A 26,451-nucleotide genomic window follows, 5' to 3' on the forward strand; every position below is an offset into this window, starting at 1 on the left:
GGGTAAATCAGCACGTTGGGACCTTGGGTAGGTCACCTTGGCCCTTATTTCCCAAGCCGTCTTCTGCAGTACGACACCTTCCGGCCAATTGGCTTGAATAGGCTACAAGATGTCGTCCAGTGCCAGAAAGTGATGTAGGGCAGAAGACTGCTTAGTAAATATTTCTCATTATCGATCGTCTATCTCAGCAGCACACTGTCTGCATTGTATAATAAACTATTTGTGTATTCAGAATGACATCTGGTTACATTTGGCAAATGTTCGCAGTCTGACCACCCCCTAGAACAGCGGTGCGCAAACTGTGGGGCGCGACCCCCAGGGGGGGCGCGAGACTGCCGACGGGGGGCGCGGGGTTTACAGAGGCCCCGCACGCTTCCCGAAGGCACTTAAATTAAGTGCCGGGGGAGCTGCAGCGCCTCTGTAAACCGTACTTACCCGTGGCTCTGGCGGCTTCCTCCCGGCGTCGCCATGGCAACGCGGCGTCAAAATGACGCTGCGAGGTCATGTGACGTCACGTTGCTATGGCAACGTGACGTCATTACGCCGGAGCGAAGGTAAATTGGGGTTGGGGGGGGCGCGGGAGTGAGGGGACAGCCGGCAGGGGGGCGCAGGGAAAAAAGTTTGCGCCCCCCTGCCCTAGAAAACTATCACATGCCTAGACATACCCAGTATATAATAAGGGGCTCTGGCATACTAGGGCCCACGCTGTGCCAGTTACAGATGTAGCAAGACTTGCCGTTCTCGGTGCTGCAGACGAACAAGCAAACGTCTGTGGCGCCCGGGAGAGGGTCTGCAGTGATGGAGCTGCGGGGGTCCGTTCTGGTGAATGGGACCCCCTGCTGTGTTAATGCTTTGGTGCCGCGCGAGGCCTCAGTAACTCATTTACCGTAATCCAGCCGGCATCGGGCGACACGTCGCCATGGCAATGCAGCGTTAAATGACGCCGCGGGGTCATGTGACGTGTCGTCACATGATCGCCGACAAACAGGAAAGGGGGGGGGACTACAGTCATCCTAGGGCAGGAGGGGCCAACTCCCATCCTCAAGGGCCACCATAGTTCTGGTTTACAGGATATCTCTGCTTGTGGCCCTGGAAGTCTGGAGTTGGCCACTCCTGCTCTAGGGACGTTTCCCTGGGGGGGAATTATCATCAATTCAACAAGTGGCCAATCCAGTTATTATTTGAAGAGCATGAGCGCAGCAGCCATGTCATGTTATAAGGGGATCAGGGGGAGTATGACTTTTTCATTTTCAAACCTAAAGCACAAGTTCCCCTTTTGAAATATAGAAGCCTAGGAGTTAATTACAGATAAGACAAACATTTGGCTGATCTAATTCTACCTGCTATTAAACCTGTTACAATAACATATTATTGTAATTGTAGCCCTGTTTAATAGCGAATACAGTCCGCTACCAATGCTGTGTAACCTGTTGGCTCACAGGGCCGGAGCCTCCGCCACGGAGAGCCTGGGGCACGGGTAGGAATACGGGTAACCTCTTACTTGGTGCAGCACCTCCACCTGCGATGGCTCCCACCAGAGGGGGAGTGGTTCCTCGCAGGACAATTATATATCACTCCACACACAGCATGTAAAACAACCAATGACTTTACTAGCGCAAACGTAATTATGCATATGATCAACAGGTGTCCCTCCCTAGAGGAGACACTAACTACTGCGTCTCACAGGACCCTATCCCCTTCCACCGGGTGATCCCACCCAGTGTCCAACACCCACAGTCAGTATTCCCCCACCCTCAAGTGAGATACGTGTGTGTGTGACTGCGCAGCCACTGTGTCCTGCTATAATTATGTGGTATAGTTGGTGCACTTGATGATGTTACCTGCCGGGCACTCCGGTGCCCGGGCCTGCCTAGGAACTTCACAAAGGATCAGAAGACGGTTGAATACTGGAACTACCTTCCGGGGCGATCCCACCCGGTCGGCTGCTGCGGCTGCAGCGGAGGTCTGAGCCCAAACCTCTGGCCAGATAATGCAACTCTCTCTGTAATTATGAATTCTCCAATGTACAGTAAAGGGGAATTGTAACCTAACTGGGGCCGTCCCTACGTCAGCTCCACTCTACGGGGACTCAGGGCCTAACTGGGCCGGGGTATATGGCCTAGTGTAGGGGCTGTTGGCCTCCCTACACATGGAGCTCCTTCTCCTTCCTCCTCCCGCTCGGCTCTGACAAGCATGCTCCCCCTGCGCAACCTCTAACCTTCCTCTCGATATCCTGGCCTCCCTATAGGCTCCCTGGCGTCACCTGGTCTCTCCGTGCCTGCTGGGGCTCGTAGTCCCGTACGCTCCACCCTATAGGAACCGTTCCTCTTTCGCGGGCTTGGCGACCTCTGCTCCCTCGCCACCTCCACGGCCCGCCACACCTGCGCGAACATTCAACATGGCGGCGCCCTGATCGCGCTCTGATACTGCGGAACCTCCGGTATGCTGGAGCGCTCCCTGCACTGCTGCAACCTTCCTTACTCTCCTAAGCATATACAGTAGGGTGAGTCTGGGGAGCCTGGCTACATAATCAATAATCAATTAATCACATTTATAATATCAGGGTTTATTCAAGCCTTTTTTTTAATTTATTTTATTTTCCTTACGGTATTTACGGTCTTTACCATCTCTGTTGGAAGGATTTTCCATGGATTCGCTACCTACCCCCTTATTAACACAGCGTTTATAATGTGGGAGAAATATTCATATTTGATGAGCTCAGCATTTACTTACTCTCCGGCCATGAGAGATACGTGTGCGTTTTCGTTGTATCTTACTGATTTGTGGATTAACACTCACCTGTACTGAGAACTACTTGGAATCCAAATCTTTGCTTTTAACACGGCTGGATTTGTTTAAGGGAAGCTATTTCGTTGTTAGATTCTTTACTAGATGTTGCTGATCAGCAATGTGAGACTGGGTCTTTAAAGGTGTAAAGCCACATAGCCGGCCAAAAAACAGCCTCCCCATTACAATTAAACAATTCTCTTGACTTCCTTAAACTAATTATACATTGGCTTTGTTTGGAGATTAATTACAGATTGTATTTTAGGGGGTTTCTGAATGGGGAATTGTTTGTGAACCCAGTGTTTTCTGTACCCTTACCCCAATCTGCCCTTATCAGAGAGCCAATAAAGCTAAGGGGGGGCAGAGAGAGGGGCTCTGCCTGTGCAAACTCTTGTTGAACACAGTGACATCACACAGAACGGCAAGTCTCAGCTCACCATGTCTACAAACTAACTTTAAAAATGATTTTAAAATACTTATAGGTGTGAGATTTGGGTAAAAAAAAAAAAAAAAAAAAGAGGCACCAATCCCCCAGATGTCAACCCTTAAACATATCACAGACAGGAGGGGAGAGATGGGACAAGCCAGACGTTCGGCCCAACTTCTGCGTCCAAGGCCCGACCTCCTTACCCCCAGATACGTAAGATTTCTCACCACTCCCAACCCCTGCTCAGGTACCTGGGGGAGAGCTCCAACAAACTCACAGATACCCAGCAAGCTCTCAGAAACCCCCCAAAATTACCACAAAATATATATATGTGTAACAGGTATTCCCTCTATCCCAATCACAGATATAGTGTGTGGGTGGAAACCTATGTGTTACCAGGTGTGGTGCATATATCTGTAGGTTCACAAGAGGCCTGAGCCTCCGCTTGTTGGGAACCTGGGGTGAGTCCGACAGCTCGATCTGGTTTGCAGCGCCTCCACCTGTGTAGGGTTCTAGGAATGTAGAAGGTTGCCTACACAGGACCCACATATACAATAAGTACATACACAGAAATGTATATAACCAGTTTATATATATATACGCAGGAATAATCACACACTTTATAATACTACTCCCCCTAGGGGGTAACTCCACAGTATATAGCGCAGTCCAAAGTGTCTTTTACTCCACTAGGAGTGTACCTTCCACCCACCACCGTGTGTCCCACACCGTGTCCACAGTTAACCCCTTTGTCCCGTGGTCAGCGCTGCCACTATGTGAGAATATAAATATGGATAGGTGATTTGTTGGTGCACTTAGGAAGGTACCTGCCGAGCGTTCCTGCACTCGGGCCTGCAAGCAACTTCGAAAAGGATCTGCCGCTTGGTGATCCCGTCTGTGATCCGGTGCTTCCTCGCACGGGGTCCGCCAGGGGCGATCCCACCCTGGAGATTGTCTCTGTCTCTTTGGGCACAGACTTGAGCGCAAGTCTCTTCCCGGGGAGCGCAGCGTCCGCTGTGTCCCTATCTAACACTGGCACTAATGTGACAAGGTCCCTAACCTAGGGCCTGTCCCTATAGCACCACAAGTTGGGAGGGGCTCAGGACCTATCTGGGGCCTAGGGGGTTGCTGGCCTAATGCAGTGGGTCACAGACCCCTGCACTCACCTCCTTCCCCTAGCTCTTCCTGGTCCAGACTGCTTGTCTCCCGCGCGCGTGAAATGTATCTATTCCCTGCAAGCAGGGAGCTCCTGCAGCCCTATTGGCTCCCTGGCGTCATGGGGCTGCTCACGAGGCTCATGGGACTTCTAGTCCCGTCCAAGAGCCTTCCCTGGTAGGCTAGGGTTTGCGCGCTTGCTGCTCACGCATGCGCAACTGTCCCGGCCGCCCGAACCTACTGCGCATGTGCGGACTGTCAAGATGGCAGCGCCATGCACGGGAGCCGCCGAGAGCCCTAACGACGCGCCTGCAGCCCTAACAACTGGCCGCTCGCGTCCCCGTCAACCTCCGCGCCAGTTCCCATCTGCCCCTCACTTCTGCGATCGCCGACGGGTCCGCCATTGGGCTCGGCAGCACCCGCGATCGCCAGCCAGGTGAGGGAAGGGCGACGGTCAGAGGGGGACCTGGCTACATCTATATATATGTGTGTGTGTCAAAAGGAGTGCTACTGGGCGTGGCTAATTGTATATAACAAGAAACAAAGAAGTCCAGAGCAACATCCAATGTGACAAAAATACACAGTGAAATATCTATATATCTCTTGAAAAAGGGTAATTTAGTTAACCCTTTGGCCAAAGTGTATAAGCCTGCGAGCCACTTCAAGGCATGACCAATTCGCATGTCCTAACACTAACTCAGAAAAAGGGGGGAAGGGAAACACAAAATGAATGTGCACCCTAAAAGAATTCACTTATATGCACACCAAACTAGTGTAAAAATTAACTTTTAATACATTCCTTAAAACATATATTACCAAAGTAATGTGTAATGTGAATTAAAAATGTATTAAATCAAAAATATCTGGCATCCGTGTCTTTGATTATTGGAGTCGTGCTATCCCAGATGTCCACTTAATATTAGTGGGATACCAGAGACAGGGGATGCTAAGAGTCAGGGTATTAACCCCTCTGGAGCAACGATGAGACCCAGTAGTAAGAGTATATAGTGGTTCACAAGTAGGTGGCCAACAGATTAAGCTTCCTTGCTAGATGGACCAGCACTGCGCACTGCAATGAAGGCTTAGGTGTATTAAGGTACAAGTGCCTGGATAATAAAGCTAGCACATATAGTGTAATGATGATACAGACACTGCAGCATAAAACTGCCAGACACAGCAGTGCTGGGGTGAATAGCACAGTGATAACTGTGAAAGCGCCTCACATAGAGTGCAAGGAAAGCAGGCACACAAACTGTGAGAATAAATAAATGAACGACTAACTGCTAGGGTCTGCAAAGTTAGAACCAGGAGACTGCAGACACTACATTAAAACAGCTCCAAGTAGGAGACTGACAACATTGCGCGTCCACTAACACTAACACTAACTGATTAAAATTCTTTCCAAGTCTAGCCCTGTGTAATTTTGGGGTTACATGCCTCTCTCCTTCTGTGCAGTAATCCCTGTTAAGAGGGCAGGTTTGCCAGAAGTAATCATGAGGTTTGCCCTCACCCCCTGTGAGGTGTAATATGTAGCAAAGGAAGGGACAGCATGCTCTGTGTCCACTTACAGTGACACAGGGGTGGTGCCTACTGGAGCTATATATTACGCATCACTTCCTGAATTTAGCAGTTCAAGTGTCAAGTCAGTGTCTGTCAAGTGTCAGTGCAGGAGAGTTGCAGAGAGTGTGACTGGCTGACCAACACAGTACCAGGGCTCTGGCAAGAATTGTGGCCCTCCCTTAGGGGAGACTCAGGAGTCCTGTAAGCCAGCAGATGCACCACACGACATGACATGTAACTGGGGGCAGTTTCCTCACATAGGGGCCAATATGAGAGGGGCCAGGGAAACACTGTTACACAAGTATGCAGGTTTTCTTTTCATGCAGCTGGTTGTGACAGGTTCAATGCTAGGGCCATTATTCCTCTAATTATAGAGGTAAATAAGAATTTTAATCAGGTAGTGTTAGGACCTACGAATTGGTCATCCCTGCAAGTGGCTCGCAGGCTTTGGCCAAAAGGTTAACTAAATGACCCTTTTTCAAGAGATATATAGGTATTTCACTGTGTATTTTTGTCACATTGGAGAGCTCCAACACTCAGTCGTGTGCCCCGGAAACGCTGAGTGGCCCGGTCAGAGCCATTAGTGTAGTTTGACCCAATGCATTACTGGCCCCTCTGGCAGCCAAGGCGTTAAAATCTCTCACGCCTCAATTGGCAAACGCGCTGGACACCTTATCCCTCACTAATGAAGCCGTCTTCTCCCAGCAGGCCGGGTGTTTGCCAACATGCAGGTTTTTTTTTGGACAACTTGCCAGATCAAGACAAAGCACGTGGCTTTTTTTTTCTTTTCTTCCTGGCAAGGGAATTCCAGTCCTACAAACTGCCCCCCACGGACACTAATCCCCCACAGCAAAGAATCAGCACACACACATTGTACTTAATCAATACCGTGGGTGTTCTGACACTTAATCCTATTCTGCACTTGAAAAATACACAGGACTCTACCTGTCAGGCTTCACGTGTTTTCATGCTCCTGTTTATGTTATGAGCAGGGGGGCCCAACTTCAGTCCTCAAGCCCCGCACCCCAGGTCAGGTTTTCAGGTTATCCCTGCTTCAGTACAGGTGGTTCAATCTGTCCCAGCTTCAGCACAGGTGGCTCAATCTGTCCCAGCTTCAGCACAGGTGGTTTAATCAGTCCCAGCTTCAGCACAGTTGGCTCAATCTGTGCTCACCTGTGCCGAAGCTGATCTGTTGGGGTTGGGGGGGCTGAAGTTGAGCACCAGGGGTCGCAGTATGATGGTGGTAAGGAGTAGCACACGGCTTTCATTTAATGTCCCACAGTAGCACTGATTTTTCTATCGACAAACTTACGTCCCCACTTTCTATGTGTAATGGCTGGACCCCCCTTGTCTGACCCACCCAATCTCACATTGGCCCGTGTGGTCTAACCGGTCCCCATTACAAGGTCGTGTGTGGTGGTGCACCTGCAAGTAACAGGACTCCTGAGTCTCCCGCTTGGTGTTATAAGAGGATATCATCAGGACAGGTAGCTGAGGTAGTGGGTACGAGTCCAACTTACTTCACGTGCAGCGCCTCCACCTCATCAGGATCTATGCTTCCGCAGGAAGATGGTCCTGGTGAGGAACTCCTTCTTGGTGGTGACCGCCACTGCAGAGTAATCTCACACTCACACAGTGGGGGTTTCTTTGAACAAGGCATCTTTATTATAGACTTGGATGTAGCAGACTGCCCTATGCAGCTGCCGGCTCTAGCCGCACATCTTTCCGTGCTGTCCCTTTGCCAGGTACGCCCTCCCGTATTGAAGTGGGATTCCCTTTCTCCTAGGGAGACCACCACTGCGCCAGGTCCCTGGACACAGTGTGGCTTAGACAGACTTGATTGGTCACTCTGCTACCGCTAGTTACTGCACTAGGGTCACAAAAGTATTCCTCCAATCCCTTATGCAGGAAGATACATTCTACCAGATGCTTCTCTGCCAACCTTGCAACAACACTAACTGACAGTGTTGTGCCCTTTATACCTCAGGGGGCCGGCGCATCTCTGATGTCACTATCCAGGGACTCAGAGCATACAGCCACTCCCTTCCTTACACAGGGCACCACACCAGGGTGTGAGGGAAAACCTCCATAACTACTGCTGGCAGGCCTGTACTTACCAGGGCTTACTGCCAACAGGGAAGATGTATGCAGTCATTATTATGCATGGCTACATACTCCCCCTGGTTAATATCCACCGTCCCGGCTGGGACCTAAATTTGGTGTACCTTGCGCCAGGAAACACTGCAAAAGGACACACAAATAACATGGCAAACATCATCACATTGACATAATAATGCAAACCCATCGCACTCACTGACCAGCAGGGAGCGCTAAAGAAAACAGCAGACCACTCTATTGGTTAATCAATAATAATGTCGAGGATCTGGCTTCTTCACCTCCCGCCCCGCAGCATCATGCACAGTCACGCTGTATTCCCGTGGTATCCCTCGCTAATTGCAATACACCACTTTGTGCATGTACACACTGCGTCCTATCTTCCAGACCCGCATAAGTTGAGCTACCCTCTGCTCGGCCTGCATCCCTTTAATGGCTCCCCCTTTCTCTACGATATAGTGCTGGATATCATTTTTGAGCCATCTCTCCCTATTCTCCTCTATCTCTCTCATTAGAGGTTCCGGGACATACGGGTAATCAAGCCCATGCGACCTTCTGTATTTTGCCGCAATAGCCCGTTCAGCTCTGCAAACCCTGGTCAAGCTACTTTGGCCAGCCGCCCCGGGCAGCACCCATGACAGGGGCTCATCAGTCTCTACCGGATCATCCAACCCTGCGAACCCCTTAGGGATAATAAGGCCTGCCTGGATACGATCCCACCTTACCCTTAGGGCCCTAAGGTATGCCTCGTCGTCAAAGTCACCGGCAACCCACCAGTGATCAACCACCCCCTCCCTCTCTAAGATAAATCGGGTGCGGTCGAACCAGGATACATACCCCTCGTACAACGGGGCCCACCACCTAGTCTCCTTCCGTTCTTCGGAGCTAGGGTCTATAGACTCTTCTATGGACTCCTCATCAGGCCCACCAGAAGATACCCCGGACGTACCCTCAGGTCGCTCGACAACTCCCTTATACTGTGAGGTGTTTCTAACTGTAATGCTTAGCACACTAGGGCAATCACTGGATGCCGACACTTGTCGGGACATCCTCCCTCCGACCCATCATCCGAAGTTCCCAAGTCCAGGCTTCCAGTCCGATCATCGGAAGGACCCCGTGACTCCCCGGACAACCCTAAGCTGGAACTGGACCCAAATAAAATAGTGACGAGGACAGGGGCTTTAGCTAGGGCCTTGGGGCTAACCTTTGGAGTGGACGGGGTTTGGGGACGGGACCGAACAGTAGGCATTGACAGGGTTACGACCTGCTCTCCAGCGATACCTGCCTTAACGTCGCCACAAAGTCCGGTTTTGTCTCCAGCAGCTGGGCTTCTTGTTCTGCAACTCGAACGCCCGCTCCCCCTGGTAGTAGGGGATCGTCTTCCGCTGCTCGACCGCAGAGGCGCCACCATCTCCCACTCGATGCCGCTCTGGTCACCCGGAACCACCTCTGCACACGCACGTGCTGCGACGCCATCTTGGGTTGGATCCCCAATCGGGATCTCTTCCTCCACGAGGACATCCGGCAACGCCCGTCTGCTGCGCGATCCAGTCTGGCTCTGGACTCGCTCTTCCTGCTCCTCCACCCCTTGGGTCTGCGACTGGCACGGTGTCTTAGTACCTCGCAGGGTCGGGGTGGATCGACCTCCGTCCGATCCACTAGTCACCACGGCAGTGGGACTCCGGCGATCGGGTGGTCACGGTACTGGAGACACTCGACTCCGTGTCTCCACACCACGAGGAATGGCATCCCTCCATGGCGTACCAATGGTATGACAGTCTCTTCTTATGACTGTCTTACTCGCCAGCCTAGCACACTCCTCGTCCGAGGATTCTAGCTTGCAATTCGGCCGAGGCATCCCAGTAGGAGACCGGCAATGAGCTCCTCGGTGATCACCTCTCCGATGGCTAAGTTTCTCTGTCGGAAGCACCAGACCTGACTCCGACTCCGCGGGACTTGCACTCTGGTTCCAGAGGGCTCCCGGCTGTTCCTCTATCGGCATCGGGACATTTCCGGTCACTCCCACAGCTTGCACCGGTACGAACGTGGTCATGGGCCACATATACTGCAGTCCACAGTGGGGGCATCGGGCCTCGCTGCCCACGGCTCCGCCCGGCAGTCTGCACTGCAGGCAAAGACATGCCACAGTCTCCACCCCCTCCACACGGATTACCAGGAAGCCTCCTGGAGCCGAATAAGGGTGAGTGGAGATCACCGGACCCTGGTCCACTTTGTCAGCAGCTTCAGCCATCTTTACCAGCGGAGGCACTCGTCTAAGAGGTCTATACTGGTCAATGGCTCTTCGCAACTGAAAGGCATGGGCTGATGTAGTAACCCTTCCTCCCACTTTCTCTGTCGACATCCGGTGGGACCGCAAACCACTCCCCCTGGTTGAAACTAGGGGGATGTCTCGTAGACTTGAAGGCTGACCCAGCACAGGTGCGGAGTGAGTCATAGTCCATGAGGGCGCGGCTCCTGTTTTCGCGCCAAACTCCCCATCGGGGTGGAGTTTTCTCGTTGGCGCCAATCCTGGCCAACAATTAGCAAACTGCAAAGTTGCAAGACTTTCTGCAGCATGCCCACGCGGTGTCCCGGGAACGCGGGAACCGCCATCTTGGTAAGTATTGTCCTTTTTCCCATTGAAGGCAGCGTCTGGCTGTTTGTTAATCGGGGTATAACAAAGTCCATTTCGTTCCTCCCATCGAATAACACTGTCATGCTCATTATTCTCAGGGGTATCATCCCGAGAACAAAAACATGATAAACACGGCGCAGCCACGGCTTTCACGCCATTCCACAACAAACACACAAGAGTCTCTCCTGTAGCTTGTTCTTCGTCCACGCACAGTTCATATGCGTGTTCTTCCTCTGACCGCAATCCTGGACCTTCTGCTCTATGCAGATCCTCCATTCTTGTGGTTCTCTCTCCCTGCCATCCTGGACCTTCTACTCTGTGCAGATCCTCCATTCCGACAGGTCTCTCTTGATCGTTGAACACCGATTTCCTGTACGTGGAGCTCCACTCTGCGGGGCAGCTACCACATCCGTACAATAAACATGCCTTGTGCACCACCTTGTGTACCTAATGTAGATCTGACTCGTGTTTGCACTACCTCAGGCTAGGCTCACTCTTTCGGTGTCTACTGAAACACATTCCTCCAGTCTGTGCTCCTTGGTAAGTGATCTGGAATGAAGACTAGAGTACTCTGGCTCTTCCATGCAGTACCTTGGGCGTCGACCTACTTTTGGCTAGCCTAGTGCGGACCCTTCCAGAATTCCTGCCCTAAGTTACCAGTTTACCCCTTCAGGCGTCCCCCGCTAGCGCTACCTCAAGGCGACTAGAACAGCAATAGCCCCCGGCTCCAGACTCACTAACCCCTAACGGATCCCAAGGCGTCTTTGCGGCATGCAGCTCCAGCATCTCCCCGACTACCCCTGGCTCCGTCCCACGCAGCACAAAGTGGCAGCAGACACTTTCCCTGTTTCCTAGCGTGTGCCTAGCAAAAGCCTGTCCTGTTAACAGGTATCTCAGCAGCGCCTCCAATTGTAACGGCTGGACCCCCCTTGTCTGACCCACCCAATCTCACATTGGCCCGTGTGGTCTAACCGGTCCCCATTACAAGGTCGTGTGTGGTGGTGCACCTGCAAGTAACAGGACTCCTGAGTCTCCCGCTTGGTGTTATAAGAGGATATCATCAGGACAGGTAGCTGAGGTAGTGGGTACAAGTCCAACTTACTTCACGTGCAGCGCCTCCACCTCATCAGGATCTATGCTTCCGCAGGGAGATGGTCCTGGTGAGGAACTCCTTCTTGGTGGTGACCGCCACTGCAGAGTAATCTCACACTCACACAGTGGGGGTTTCTTTGAACAAGGCATCTTTATTATAGACTTGGATGTAGCAGACTGCCCCATGCAGCTGCCGGCTCTAGCCGCACATCTTTCCGTGCTGTCCCTTTGCCAGGTACGCCCTCCAGTATTGAAGTGGGATTCCCTTTCTCCTAGGGAGATCACCACTGCGCCAGGTCCCTGGACACAGTGTGGCTTAGACAGACTTGATTGGTCACTCTGCTACCGCTAGTTACTGCACTAGGGTCACAAAAGTATTCCTCCAATCCCTTATGCAGGAAGATACATTCTACCAGATGCTTCTCTGCCAACCTTGCAACAACACCAACTGACAGTGTTGTGCCCTTTATACCTCAGGGGGCCGGCGCATCTCTGATGTCACTATCCAGGGACTCAGAGCATACAGCCACTCCCTTCCTTACACAGGGCACCACACCAGGGTGTGAGGGAAAACCTCCATAACTACTGTTGGCATGCCTGTACTTACCAGGACTTACTGCCAACAGGGAAGATGTACGCAGTCATTATTATGCATGGCTACATATGTAAAGAAAAATGGCTTTAATTCAGGAAGCCCGGCTTTGTCCCTTTCTACTTCCTAAGCGGAAATATTGTGGACATCTTTCTAACATCGGGTCATCGCTTTTACACTTCTGAAGCCAGACATAGTATCACTGCTTTTTTTAAATGTTGTATTATTACTTTGACCACTGTCTGTGTCTCTTGGGCTTCGCCCCTCGGCCCCGATTTAACCCACTTAGTGCCAGTGGGCCCAGAAACACACGGTTTTGCATTGCTCTCGGCACTAGAGGGGTTAATAAAATGTGAACTGAGGAAACCGCTAACAATTTAGCAACTTCTATTGAAAGCGTGGAAGGAAGTGAACGTGTTAACTGTGTGGTTACCACACGTCTACCTGTATTGTGTTTAAGACGTACTTCCAAATCTCCCTTATTTGCCGTTGGGATACTCACACTATGGTGACCCGATTTGTCCCGGCAAAAACCGGGATAACTCTCATGCATGCGCAGTCAGCGACTGCACGGGCGCAGAGAGCACTTTTTCACACGTGGGGAGTATGGGTTTTGCTGCGTGTTGATTTAGGGTCATGTTTACCAAGGCATCTGCTGCTATAACATAAGACACCTTACAGCCCCTTGGCTTGAAATGTCTCTCAACCCCCTTCCTGCCACCTGAGTGGCCATGGACCCTCTGGCACAGGGGTAGCCAAATCCAGTCCTCAAAAGCCACCAACAGGTCAGATGTTCAGGATATCCCTGCTTCAGCTCAGGTAGCTCAATCAATGGTTCAGTCGAAATCTGAGCCACTGATTGAGCTACCTGCGCTGAAGCAGGGATATCCTGAACACCTGACCAGTTGGTGGCTCTTGAGGGCTGGAGTTGCCTACCCCTGGTCTGGCACTAGGGATCATGTCCTACTGCCATTGCTGTAACCCCTTCGGTTTAGTTTGCCCTATAGAAGACATACACAGTACCACTCTTCATGACATAGGCTGTTTTCTACAGCTGGGGTGACCAGATATTTATAAAACAAATGGCATCACTTAAAAATAAATATCATAATGACATTTGTCTAACAGGGTACCCCATGTATGCTGCGTTATTGTTTTATTCCCGTTTCCTAACATACTGTAATACAAACTCTCGGGTGTAGCAAAGTGACGGTCTGTGCATTGAGCGGCACTAAAGAGGCTTTCCCCTGCGTGTCCTCTTTAAGGCACTTCCTCATCTCTGCACCCTTCCAATACCAATTAGGCTGAAGCAAGAGTCTCGTTTTTGTGTCCGTGACAAGGTGAATGAACGTCACCAGCCATATGCCTGGAAATGGAAACAAAAGAAACAGCGCACAACGCCAAATAGTGAAGCAAGTATTGCTATATATTAGTAATTACAGGGTAATAAATCTGCGTACATCAAAACAGTGGAATAGGTGCATTTAGTGTGTTTCACACAAGTTACCACTCAGCAACTGTTGTCAGAAGAGTCTGGAGCTTGCTTCTCTCAGCGGGGGCGCTACGTTGGTTCAGGAGCAGGATTAATGTCCAAAACCCCTCATCCAGCAGTACATCGCTCTCAAGGGGATTTCCCTTTACAGCAACCAGGCTCCGTTGCAGGTATTGGTGCTTGGTGGGACCGCTCGCGCTTCCAAGCCGTCTGGTGCAGCTTGTGTAGCTCAGCGAGCAGATCCACTGTACGGGGGTGAGACCTCAGCTCTGCAAGGGTACACTCGGCGTGCCACGTTGTCGCGGGATACTGCGTGATGACATCACAGTCTCCGCAGCAGCGAGGGAACCGGCAGGGAGGCAGTCAAAGTCTCTCAAAGTCTCTCAGAGTCTCTCATAAGCCCAAAATTACCACCGGGAGTGATACTAGCAGGGTGAAGCCAATTGAGGCAATGGCAATATTAAAGCACTAGATAAAAATCATCCAACATGTTTCGTAGAATAAACTACTTCTTCAGTAGGGAATGGCCGCATGGACATTCTAATAAATAAACACAAAAATTGGTCCTACAATTAATAAAAGTTTTGATATCAAAGCTTACCCCAGTTACATTAGATTTAAAAATTTTGGTCTTTTTGCTATGCTTGCAGCCGATGCAATTGGTGCATGTATAATACCCCTTTAGATCGTTCAGCCATGTCACATGGCGATCTCTAAGGCCATCGATGGGACAACTGGGAGACAGGGAAGATTTCAAATTTCTGGCCCTTCTATTGACAATTTTCGGTTTATTTGGGAGAATAGATTTCAGGATTGGATTCAGCACAGCGGGTTCAATCAGTTCCTGCTTCAGCACAAGTGGCTCAATCAGAGGCTCAGTCTTTGACTGATCTGTTTGGAGGGGAGGGCTTGAGGACTGAAGTTGAGCCCCCCCCGATGTAAGGCACCAAAGAGGTCTTTTTTTGGGGGGGGGTTCAGAAAACAAATTGTACCTGAAATGGTTGAAAGCTCAACTCTCCCTATTATGAACGAGGCCCTCTACCCAAGCACTGCAAAAGTTAAAAAGCTGAGCCCTCCCACATCTTAGTGGGAAGAGGTGACAGGGGTTTGCTGCAGCAAACAAAACACAATCAATTCTATTGAGCGCTTAAGTGCCAGGGACAGGTAGCAGAGGGAAGCAGGGCTGTGACGCTCACCTGGAGGCACTGCTGTTCTATGAAGCGTCGCATATCCTACAGGAATGAACGCGCGTTCTTTTCAACGAAGACACATTAGAGGATACATTTCCCTGGAGGTAAGGAGTCATTATGCCATTGCTTTGCAATTAGACGTTTATTTAAAAAAATAAAATGATTACTACTTGCTATGCGTTAACTATTAAAATTACTTTAACATATTGGCTGCCTGCAGCACTGTGGATGAGATGAATGAAGACGGTGATGTCTGTTTTTTAAACGTGGAGCAAAAAATGTTTATCTGCATCAATTTGCACCAATGGCGCATGGGCAGATCTCTTCTGAGGTTTGCAGGGGTTCAAGAATGTGACAAAATATGACCATGTCAACAGACAATAGTGGTTGTCACCGAAGTCATAAGGAAGACCTTTTTTATTAAATAAGGGAAATAATTTTGTATGGAATTTAAGACTGATCCATGAATAATTGTTGCTGCTGAAGGATTCGAAAGATGTGTGGATCGCAAGTGTAACGAGAGGTATCGATGTAGGACAGCGTATGAAATTACGCACTAAATGTGTTCTACCAAGTTTAGTAGCATGGTAAGATTCTGCTGATGTATACATTACAATGTAAGAGTACCTATATTACCTTGGTAGGTCATTTCCCAGGTTAATTAATTCTAGAAACCTTTTGGCATTGTGACTTCAGCTGCTGTTTTCTGCCACATTAAATTTTTCGTTTTTTTTTTTTTTCTAAATAGATTTTCATGTAATATTTTTATTTTGCCGTTTACAGGCCATATGTTCAACCATGAACTCGCTGGTTTTGTTATCTTTTGGACGTGTATTGTTCAGTCTTGAGCAACTGTACCCTACAAATACAAATCGCAGCCAGGGGGAGTAACTACATGCAGATGCAGCCAGTGTTATCGCACTTATTAGCGGGGCGCTCGGCGTCAAAGCTGACGTGTCATTTCACGCAAGTTTACAACTTTGAGCAATAATTGGTGCAATAATGTTGGCTACCTCTGTAAGCTTGGTTATATTTGTACTGTAGGGTTTTATTGACCTGTTTTCATAATGGAGATTGTTCTACTGCTCTAATTCTGTTTCTCGTGCTAATAATGAATACTTTTTATGTCACTCACTCACCCAAACCCATCCTGTCACCCAAAAACTCATCCTGTCAAAGTCACCCACCCACTCAGTCACCCACCCAGTCACCCACCCACTTTTTATGCCTTTTAAGGCTGTAGAAGATGAAATATGCTTAATTTCCTCCCTAAATCGCCTTATCAAAAACAAAGTGAACTTTTTGGAATGTTTAGTTTGAGAACTTCTGTATAGTATCAGGACTTGGCAGGGAGACTGCTTCCTATCGGGCTGCATCGCTCAAACTTATTGGGAATAGCCCAAGTCTTTCACTTTTGTTCAGACATTTAAAAAAAAAAAAAAAATATTGAATATTCCGGATTTAACTTCTCTGATCTGTATGCAACATGGTAGGAAACAGTAACACAACATTTTAGATGTGTTATATTTTTAAATAGAAGTTGATGCTAATACCATCCTAGCCCCTGTCACTACTTTTAAATATCTGGACATATGGTTTGACTACCACTTAACATTTGGGTTGCACATTGATACTCTGACATCCAAAACCTATGCCAAACTAGGTGTACTTAATAGGAGCAAATCCTCCCTAAGCCTGCTGGTCAGAAAGTGCATCCACAGCAGATGCTAATGCCAATTATAGACTATGGGGACATCGTATATGGTACAACACCCCAAACTTATCTTAGTAAACAAGACACCCTCTACAACTCAACATGCTGCTTTGTCCTACAATGTAACTACAACACACATCACTGTGAAATGCTGAAGAACTAGATTGGCTGTCCCTTGAGTCTAGGCGCATAATACATTTTTGCTGTCTTGCCTTTCAAATACTTTCTGGGCAAGGTAACCCGCCTGTCTGAACAAGCTCCTCACCCCTGAGATCACCTTTTATCATGCTTCTATTATGCTTAAGCAGGGTATCGTGATACCCTATGTCACAACCTCAAGTTACACACATTTATATGAAAGGAATGTTGACCTATCCAGTTGGTGAAACCATGGCATTAAGAGAATGAGGGAGTCACATGTATTTGGAAATCGCATACTGCAGGGGTGTCGCCACACACAAAAGGTTGAGTACTACTGACGTGTATATACTCCTTAACCACTAAGGCCTCGTCCAGGGTGAAAGCGTGCGTGCTGGCGCTCGAGCGCATTGATGTAAGGCACTCAAGTTGCTCGGACGATTCCTGGCCAGCTAGTTGTATGCAGGCCCTCATTAGCTGAACCACGCATGTGACAGGCCCATTGCCCAACAAAGACACAAAATGTTTGGTCTCTGCGCACATCGCGCCCTGCACGCACAGTATGGACACTCCGATCCAGGTACATTGTTTTGATCGCACAGCTTTCAATAACCCTGGACGAGGCCTAAGGCATCTAACAGTTTTTTGACTATTTTCTTCAGTTCTCAGAGTACTGCAATTGCATTGCAGGTTGTCCAGCATTAAATGGTTGTATTTATTTTCTGTCTGAAGTCCATTCTATACTGCAACATAAAGTAGATTCATTATAAATTGCTTTGTGAATAATTGTTATATTTTCATTTCTGTATGGCTACCTCGCTCGTATTTTGTAAACCGCGGAAGACACCATCTGGAATTTATTTATAAAATGTTTTACCAGGAAATAATACCTTTAGAGTTACCGCCTTTTTTTCAAGTATGTCCTGGGCACAGAGTTATGGTGACACCACTTAGCAAATATGGCCTAACGTGTGTACTGGTTCTAAACTGTAAATCAGAACGTGCTTTGCAGACAATGACCACTTTATGGCTTCAAAATCTATATGTATGAAATAATACTAGTACACTCGTCACAGGCGATCGTCTTGCTGTGCTGCCATGTGTGTACAACGATGAGGTACACAGTAGTAGCAACCATCTCCACCTTTATTTACTTCAGTACATAACCATACGATGTAATATACCTGTGCGCCTGCGCACACATCCTTCCCTTTTCCTTGTTCTTCTTGAAGTTCCCTCTTTCCCTTTCCTCCTTCTTGGGGGAGGGGTTGAGGGTGACCCTTGCTTGAGGTGTCAGGTTGCTCAGGGAATGCTCTGTCTGCAGGACACTACCCTTACTTGCAGGCCTCTATTAACCTGCCTGCGACATTACTACAAATATATCACTCTAAAGCTATACATCTGTCATTATTTGACGTGGAAGCTTCAACTCACAGAAGTGAACGTTTTTCCCAATTCCAACTTGTCCACCTCCACTAAACCCGTGTCTTTTTTTTTCTCTAACATGTCTCACTCTAATGCAGAACACGGCTGTTATCTCGCTGGGATGGATCGCCAGATGAAACGCAGGCCCAAGTCCGCCCCAGTGATCACCGACGCTTACTTTCAGAACAAGAGAGAGGAGGAATGTCTGTGTATGAAGTTGGATGGCATCCACTACCAGCACCATGCTGACCTGACCAGGCTGAGGCAAGCAACAGGCCACGTCGTACGGCAACAGCAACATCTGCTTAGCCAAAGGGCCGTCACGCCACAGTCAACACTGCAGCACATCATGGAGGAAATCCAGACTTTGAAAAAAGATAAACTCTGCACTGTGAAAACGACGGCTTGCCTGCCTGCAAGTACAGAGCTGGTCGTTGGCACAAAATGGCTGCCTTCTCCATCTTCCCAGAGTCTTAAGGTGTCCAGTGATTTACATGAAAATGGGGGAAGCAAGAGGTTTTCTCAGACTGCGGTTCAGAGGGATTTCTCAGTCGCTGACAATATAAGAATGAGACCCAGTGAAACGGTGTGGAAAAGTCTAGACACCTCTGAGAGCCATACTGCGAGGAAACCGAGAGCAACATCCGGTTTGCAAAGGAAATCCACCAGCTGCATGGAATTGCTGACCTACAGGGAGCTGGGGGGAATAGCCCGGCTGGACAATATTTACACCAGGGAAGCGGAGAAGCAAAGGCAACAGCAGCTACTGGAAAGGCAAAGACTCCACAAGTCGCTTGATGCAGCTTTGCAGCAGAGAGTTCATCATTTCCTTAAGAAGTCTTCGTAGCACTGCTGGCTCTTCGGATATTTCTATACATATTTAAACAATAACTTAAACATATGTAAATATAAAAAAAAAATATATATATATAATCAACAATGATCTAAAACTGTTGCCCACATTGAAACGATGTTGATGTCTTCATGAAGGCTTAGAATACGGAGTACTATGGAAGTGAAGAGGAATCTGATTTTATAAATGCTGAAGAACTAGATTGTCATGCTTGTTAGTTTATTGTTGATCTGTTTTTATATTTGTATAAAAATGTATGTATAAGAAGCCTATGTAAGAATGAGTAGAAAGCTAAACGTGACACATCCAAAATCCTTGTCTGCAGTTTAACCCGACTGTATGAAATGCCAATAGATCGAATTAAGCAAGTTTGAGAACTTGTAGAAGACATCAAGATGCACTTATGGGTTTGTTCTCTTTGTTGTACCTCCCTGTACAGTGAAGGGTTTTGTCACCTTTTATAGTCAGCCTAACCTACCTTCATTTAAAAAAAAAAAACAAATTGCCAGTTCTGAACTCTTTAGCTCTACTCGTGTCCAGTATTTCCAAAATCAATCAATAAAAATCTATTTTTACTGATTTTATGTTGGGTGGGTTTGGATTTGAACCAATAAGAGAAAATGGCTTTCATACCATACGTGTAAGGGCCAAAGCTCTGTGCAACATCTGCCACTTCATTTCACAAATGGACATGGACAAGGTTGAGGTTTTCATTTTGGTTTTATTCACTGAGGTTAAAATATTGTAAATCTGAAAATGTCTCTAATATTTCTCACAATCACACACATTCTGCTGTGTAATTTGTCAGCACAGCAAATCAGTGACTAGGGATTATTGCATAAGGTGATTTAAAGTGCTAGATCTGTAGCTTAATCATATCAAACGCATGCACATGAATACCTTTTTGAATACTTGTTCAAATGATTCTAGTTACATTGATCCTACAGTATTATATCAGGTAAGCTGGAACTATCACACAGCCCGCTCTCAACCTGGTTATGATAACAGTGAAGGAAATATTATATCTCTGGCGCTCGGCACATACAAAATAAAGGATATATACAACCAGAAATGACGATGCTGGCAGATCCAATACGATACTCTACGTGTGGGTGATCAAACATGAAATAAAAAGAAATGCATAGTATAATACTGTAAATAACCTCAACAAACAGACACAGACAAACAACAAATGCTGAGAACAAACAGATGACTAATACAATTATATAAAACACAAAGCAATACAATAGATATAAAACTCAACAAAAATGAGTGCAAGTGATAAGGTCCCACTAGTATACTCCTGTTGTGGCTAGAGTACCCGCTTACCAGAAGATGGAAATAAACTGGCGGAGGATAATGAGAGTATCCCCTCTCATCTGTGGCCGTTCTGCTCCATGCGCTCCTCACTGGCATCAACAGTGTGTCGGTTATATCTATTGTATTGCTTTATTGTGTTTTATTAAATGTGTTTTATATCATTGTATTAGTCACCTGTTTGTTCTCAGCATTTGTTGTTTGTGTTTGTCTGTTTGTTGAGGTTATTTACAGTATTATACTATGTATTTCTTTTTATTTCATGTTTGATCACCCACACGTGGAGTATCGTATTGGATCTGCCAGTATCGTCATTTCTGGTTGTATATATCCTTTACTTTGTATGTGCCGAGCGCCAGAGATATAATATTTCCTTCACTGTACTCTATCTGACTTGGGGTCAGAGTTATATCGTAGGCAGCCAGCCATCTAGTACATGTATTTTTTATTTTTGTTTTTAGAAAATAGCGCTACCTTATTTGTTTATTCTCTTGGTTATGATAACATGACTGCGTGACATGTATACTATTCATTAAGCCAGGGGTGTTAACTCCAGTCATCAACCCCCCTCCCCCCCAACAGGTCAGGTTTTTAGAATATCTCTGCTTCAGCACAGGTGACTCAGAGGTTCAGTCAAAGATTGAGCCACCTGGGCTGAAGCAGGGATATTCTGAAGACCTCTGGAGGTGGGTGAGGACTGGAGTTGAGCACCCCTGCATTAAGCAATGAAACAAACATTACAAATCTGTGTTTCTATGTCAACCACATTTGAAGCAGGGGGACCCCCAGAGCTGCACTGCAGCCTTGCAAGTGACCCCTAACTGCCGGAAATATATAATTTTTTTTAAATTCCCTTTCAGGAATTGTTGTCTGGGAGAAACAATTGTGGCTGCGGAGGAAAGCCTTACTGAAAAAACATGTCCTAGAACATCCAATTTCTCACGAAGTATACTGAGCCCCCTGTGTGTACTGGGTTTCTTTTTAAAGTCCAAAACAGACAGGCGCATTGAAATGATGAAACCAATCAGGGTGTCCTCCGGAGGTCAGGTGCTGCTCTGGATACGGAGTAGTCCGCGTCGACATAGACAAAAAGCGAACACAAATCTCCATAGTGTCGTATATTAAACAAATGTAAAAAATATACCAAGTGGATTCCACATGACTCACAAATGCTTGATTTGAACTTGCACACAACAGTACAGCTTGTCCCTCTGCTGGCGTCTCCCATGTGCCAAGCTCCATGAGAAGAACTACAGAAAGAACCTAAGCCTGTCCTGATCTCCATACCATCGAAGATCCAACTCGGCTCTCCTGATCCGAACAGGTATTCACACCACACACCAGGTAGCAGAAGCTGTGTATCTCCCTTTGGTCCCGGCGGTGCACTCGGTTAGCGGGGGCCGCCATTGCCGCTACTCGCGCATGCGCAGAAAGTACCGAAGAGCCTTTAGAGAGTCGCGCGAGTGTAGGGAAAGTGCAGGAGAGGTTGCGGCGGCCATTAGGGCTTCGCGCAGGCGCAGGGAAGGCGCGCACGCGGCCCCAATGTATTTGCAGCCTCCACGGGACTACAACTCCCATGAGGCTTAGGGGCAAGCACACCAGGTGCCTCAGTGTGGCCAATGAGGGCCAAGGATCTCCAGAGGGAGAAAGAGATACATTGTTTGGGCTGCAGCACGTTTGTCAGTTGGAGCTGGGGAGCTGTGAGGGAAGGAAGGGTGCAGAGAGCATGTGCAGCTCCTGCATCGAGTAAGGTCCCCCACATCCCAAGTAAGGCCTCAACTCCCCACCAGGTTAGTGGGTAAGTGCTGAGGGACGGCCCAAGACAGGGACGCTGCCCTTAGTGCGTGTGTGTGTGCTGTCTTGTCAGGATCACGGCTGGCAGGGCTGTGAGGCCTGACAAGAAGGCATAGTGCTAGTGTGCAGCAAGTTGCTGTACGCGTTACGAAGTTTGCAGTGCGTAGTGTAGTGTTAGTGTTAGGGTTCAGTGAGTGTCAGGACTGGGGCGAGTTAGGGGAGTGGGGCAGGTTATTACCCCGCAGGCCCTAGGAGTTTTCCCCAAGCCACCCCAGGTTGCGGTACATCAGGGACAGGCCCTAGGTTAGGGTTCCTGTCACGTTAGGGTTAGTTAGGGATAGACAGGGATAGCGGCGGTTGCTGTTACCGTGAGACAGTTGGTGTTCCCGTGAAGCGGTGGGACCCTCGTTGGGGTTCCTGGAGAAGTACCTGGATAGGATCAGACGGATGCATCGCACGTCTGACCCTTTGAGAAGAGTGTTGCAGGCCCGAGCATCGGAGTGCTCGGAAGGTATTCAATATATATGTGCACCAACAGGCCTAACACATTAATTAGTGACTGCGCAGTCACCCATGTTCTCTATTAGAGTGCGGGACATTGGGTGGGGATTCTCGGGACACTGGGTGGGATCACCTAGTGTTGGGAAGCGTCCTGCGCGACGCAGTAAGTGTCTCCTCTAGAGAGGGACACAGGTTATTATGATATTGCGTGATCTGTTTTCTTGTATGTTCAGTAAAGTCCCTAGTTAATATATATATATCTGTGTGAGTATCGATTATTGTGATTGTCCTGCGAGAAACCACTCCCCCTATGGTGGGAGCCATCGCAGGTGGAGGCGCTGCATCGTTGGAAGTAAGTACCCCTAGTATAAATGCCCCAGGTTCCCCGTGGCGGAAGCTCAGCCCTCCTGTGAGCCAACAGGTATAGCACCACACTGAGAAGTAGTCAGATACACCTACACACCCCAATATCACTTAGGGGAAAGAGGGCTACATTTGGAGGCGCTGCTGAGAGACAGACCTGGGGTGCCCTGTCCATTTTTTTTCAAATTGTCCAAGTCTCAATTTTTTGTCACCATGTTTGGAAAGTCCGGCCATGAGGTCCTTGCCTGGGCTTTGAGGCAATGTATGGAACCTGGCCGGGTGGTGGCGGTTGGAGGCCTTCCCGCAACTATGCCCGCAGTTGAGGTTCAGTATTATATGCGTAAAATTCCAGGGTGGCCGCACGCATGTTTCTTAGAGAAAGAACACGATCCCACGGCCCTATGGAAAACGATACTTTTTGTGGTCATCCCCACTGCAGATATATGCCTGGCAGAGGCACCGTCCGCCCTGTGTATGCCCGGGGGCCCGTCTGAAGGGTACCCCCTAGTCTACGCAGACCCAGTAAAATGGCGTCTCCCGCCAAAGCAGGAGAGCGCACGTGCTGCTGGCTGCAAGCCTGCACTAAATTGTGTTGAAGAAAACTGTCCGGGATTCGCGGGAAAACCAGAAGGCTACCCCCCTATCTATACAGAGTCCTAGTGTAATTGCAGAGACTGTGATTAAAATGGAGTCTCACTCTAGCAGTGAGTCACACCTAAGATGGCGGCTCCCGCCAAGTCGGGAGAGCACCAGAACTGTTCAAGAAATTGTTGCAGAGTATTGTCCGGGTTGGGCGCGAAAATCAGAGCCCCTCCCCTGTGATGTGAGTGACTCAGCACAGAGCCAGAACCACTCCCTTGTAGAAAGTTCCCCTCCTTCAGATTCCACCAGGGGGAGCAAGCATTGTGACTTTCAACCAAACGTGGACGGAGAGCTGAGCATACAGTATTTTAGCCCTACCGGTGACTGTTCTAGGGAGGCATTGGCGTGGGAGCATAAATGTGACTGTTGTGGTGCCCGGTTATTGAAGTCTATTATGCCCCAGCCTGTAGAACCAGCAGAGGACGATGAGCCGGTCAGTATAGCTAACCTATCTACCCCTCTCATAGAAAATTCTGAGGATCCGATCGTGATAGCCTCAAAACAGGAGGAGGATCCTGACCTCTATATCACTCTAAGTTGTGCTGAAGTTAAGTCTGTCTTCAGGGAGAAGTTACTTAGGGATTCCCGCTACCAACAACCGGTTGTGGAGGGCCCGTGTGCCCGAGTGAACATTTCAGATCCGGTTCCTGAGCGGGACGAGGTTGAAGTCCCATCGGTGGCGATGCGCCTACCGGCGAACCACCCCAGCGATGATACAGAGGAATCACAGGGTAAGGTGTATATACCCCCACCTTCTTCTAGTGAATCCAGCGACCAGTCACTTGTGGCGATGCGCCTGCCGGCGGACCACTTTAGTGACAGCAATGAACACCATATCTTGGCGGATGCAGAGCCTGCTGTGGGCCCGTGTGCCCTAGAGGAGGTGTATCCCGATGTTGCGGACCCTGCTGTGGGCCCGTGCGCCCTACAATGGTCAGTCCGACCTACTACCGAGGTACCATCGGTCCTAGAATGGGGACCAGTACCAAACGACGATGAGGGTGAGTCGACTGCCCCAGGGGTGTGGGGGGTGAGCCTCCAGGTGACCGCGGAGCACGATGGCTCCTTAAGTCTGGTCACCCGGGCGAAGGGCTCCCCTCTGCATCGCGTCCTGGCGGAGGTGTCCTCCTTGGGAGAATCCATCCCAAGCCAGTGGAGTGATAAGGAACTCCCTAACTCCCCACAATCTCCGATGGAGGTGGCCGTGAAGAAGGCCAGAGTTGCGGCTTCTGAACGGAGTATGAGCCCGTGCGCTCCGACACAAGTGGTCCCAGGACTGGGATCCAATGCTCCCGAGTTTTCAGCGCGTAAGTGGACTGCCCCAGAAGTGCCGGGGGCAGGTCCCAAGACAGCCGAGGTGGGAACTGACAGCATCCCCGAGGACCTGTTGGCCACCGTGAATCACCGCAGTGGTCGGGTGTCTACTCTTTACCCCCTGCCAGGTAAAACAGAGACATTGTCCAGTGCTCGCTTCTCAGTGGAAGCCTCGCAAGTCCGTAGGGACGAGGACTGTGTAAAGGAAGATCCAGGGAGACTGGCCTCCTTTAAGCCCAAAAAGGAGCATGCCATTCGTCAAGTAGTGGACCGCGGAAAAGGTCCTGGCCTCCTGGTCTACCGCATCCCTGCTGCGGATGACCGGGTAACGGCCTGCTTCAGAGACATTGTGCTACTCCTTCCACCAGGGGGAGGAAGTAGCGAGGAACCCGTGACTTTTGCCCTCCAGTGTGCTCTTCAGGAAATTTTTCTGGGGGAGGCTCACGGACGCAAAAGTGAGGTACCCCCACATGATCAGTTAGGGGCACCCCACAAATGGTATCAGCTCGCTTCAGTTATCTGGTGTGAAGTGCATTGTAACCTGATGTGTAAAGTCGAAATGATAAGTTGTATTTTCTGTGCAATGCATTTTGATTATATAACTTTTATGCCGTGTGATGTCGTTCCCCAAGCGGGGACGTTGGATTTTCCACCAGGGGGAGAGTCTAGCATTGGTGCCCCTAGACCACCAGAGACCCCCCCTCCTTTGTGTCAGCGCGGTCGCGGGTGCCGTCGGAGGCAGCGACGGACCCGCAGGCTGTTCTCAAAGGTGGGGGCCAGTGCAGGGAGCGCTCGGCATCCCTGGAGCTCCGGCGGCACAACGCGAGGGTGGGGGCCAGTGCAGGGAGCACTGAGAGTCCCGGCGGTGCACTCGGTTAGCGGGGGCCGCCATTGCCGCTACTCGCGCATGCGCAGAAAGTACCGAAGAGCCTTTAGAGAGTCGCGCGAGTGTAGGGAAAGTGCAGGAGAGGTTGCGGCGGCCATTAGGGGTTCGCGCAGGCGCAGGGAAGGCGCGCACGCGGCCCCAATGTATTTGCAGCCTCCACGGGACTACAACTCCCATGAGGCTTAGGGGCAAGCACGCACACCAGGTGCCTCAGTGTGGCCAATGAGGGCCAAGGATCTCCAGAGGGAGAAAGAGATACATTGTTTGGGCTGCAGCACGTTTGTCAGTTGGAGCTGGGGAGCTGTGAGGGAAGGAAGGGTGCAGAGAGCATGTGCAGCTCCTGCATCGAGTAAGGTCCCCCACATCCCAAGTAAGGCCTCAACTCCCCACCAGGTTAGTGGGTAAGTGCTGAGGGACGGCCCAAGACAGAGACGCTGCCTTTAGTGCGTGTGTGTGTGC

At 49.3% G+C, this 26,451-nt stretch overlaps 1 protein-coding gene across 1 annotated transcript; it reads left to right on the forward strand.

Annotated features, from left to right (window-relative positions):
* The first annotated feature begins 14,776 nt into the window (after positions 1–14,776).
* LOC142493838 (uncharacterized) lies at positions 14,777–19,754 on the forward strand. The gene is made up of 2 exons (XM_075598475.1): positions 14,777–15,149; positions 18,421–19,754. Exon 2 carries the CDS (start codon positions 18,444–18,446, stop codon positions 19,167–19,169), a length of 726 nt encoding a protein of 241 aa, XP_075454590.1. The 5' UTR covers positions 14,777–15,149; positions 18,421–18,443; the 3' UTR covers positions 19,170–19,754.
* Positions 19,755–26,451: the final 6,697 nt, after the last annotated feature.

This window comes from Ascaphus truei, chromosome 4, assembly GCF_040206685.1.
Source record: "Ascaphus truei isolate aAscTru1 chromosome 4, aAscTru1.hap1, whole genome shotgun sequence".
NCBI lineage: Eukaryota > Metazoa > Chordata > Amphibia > Anura > Ascaphidae > Ascaphus > Ascaphus truei.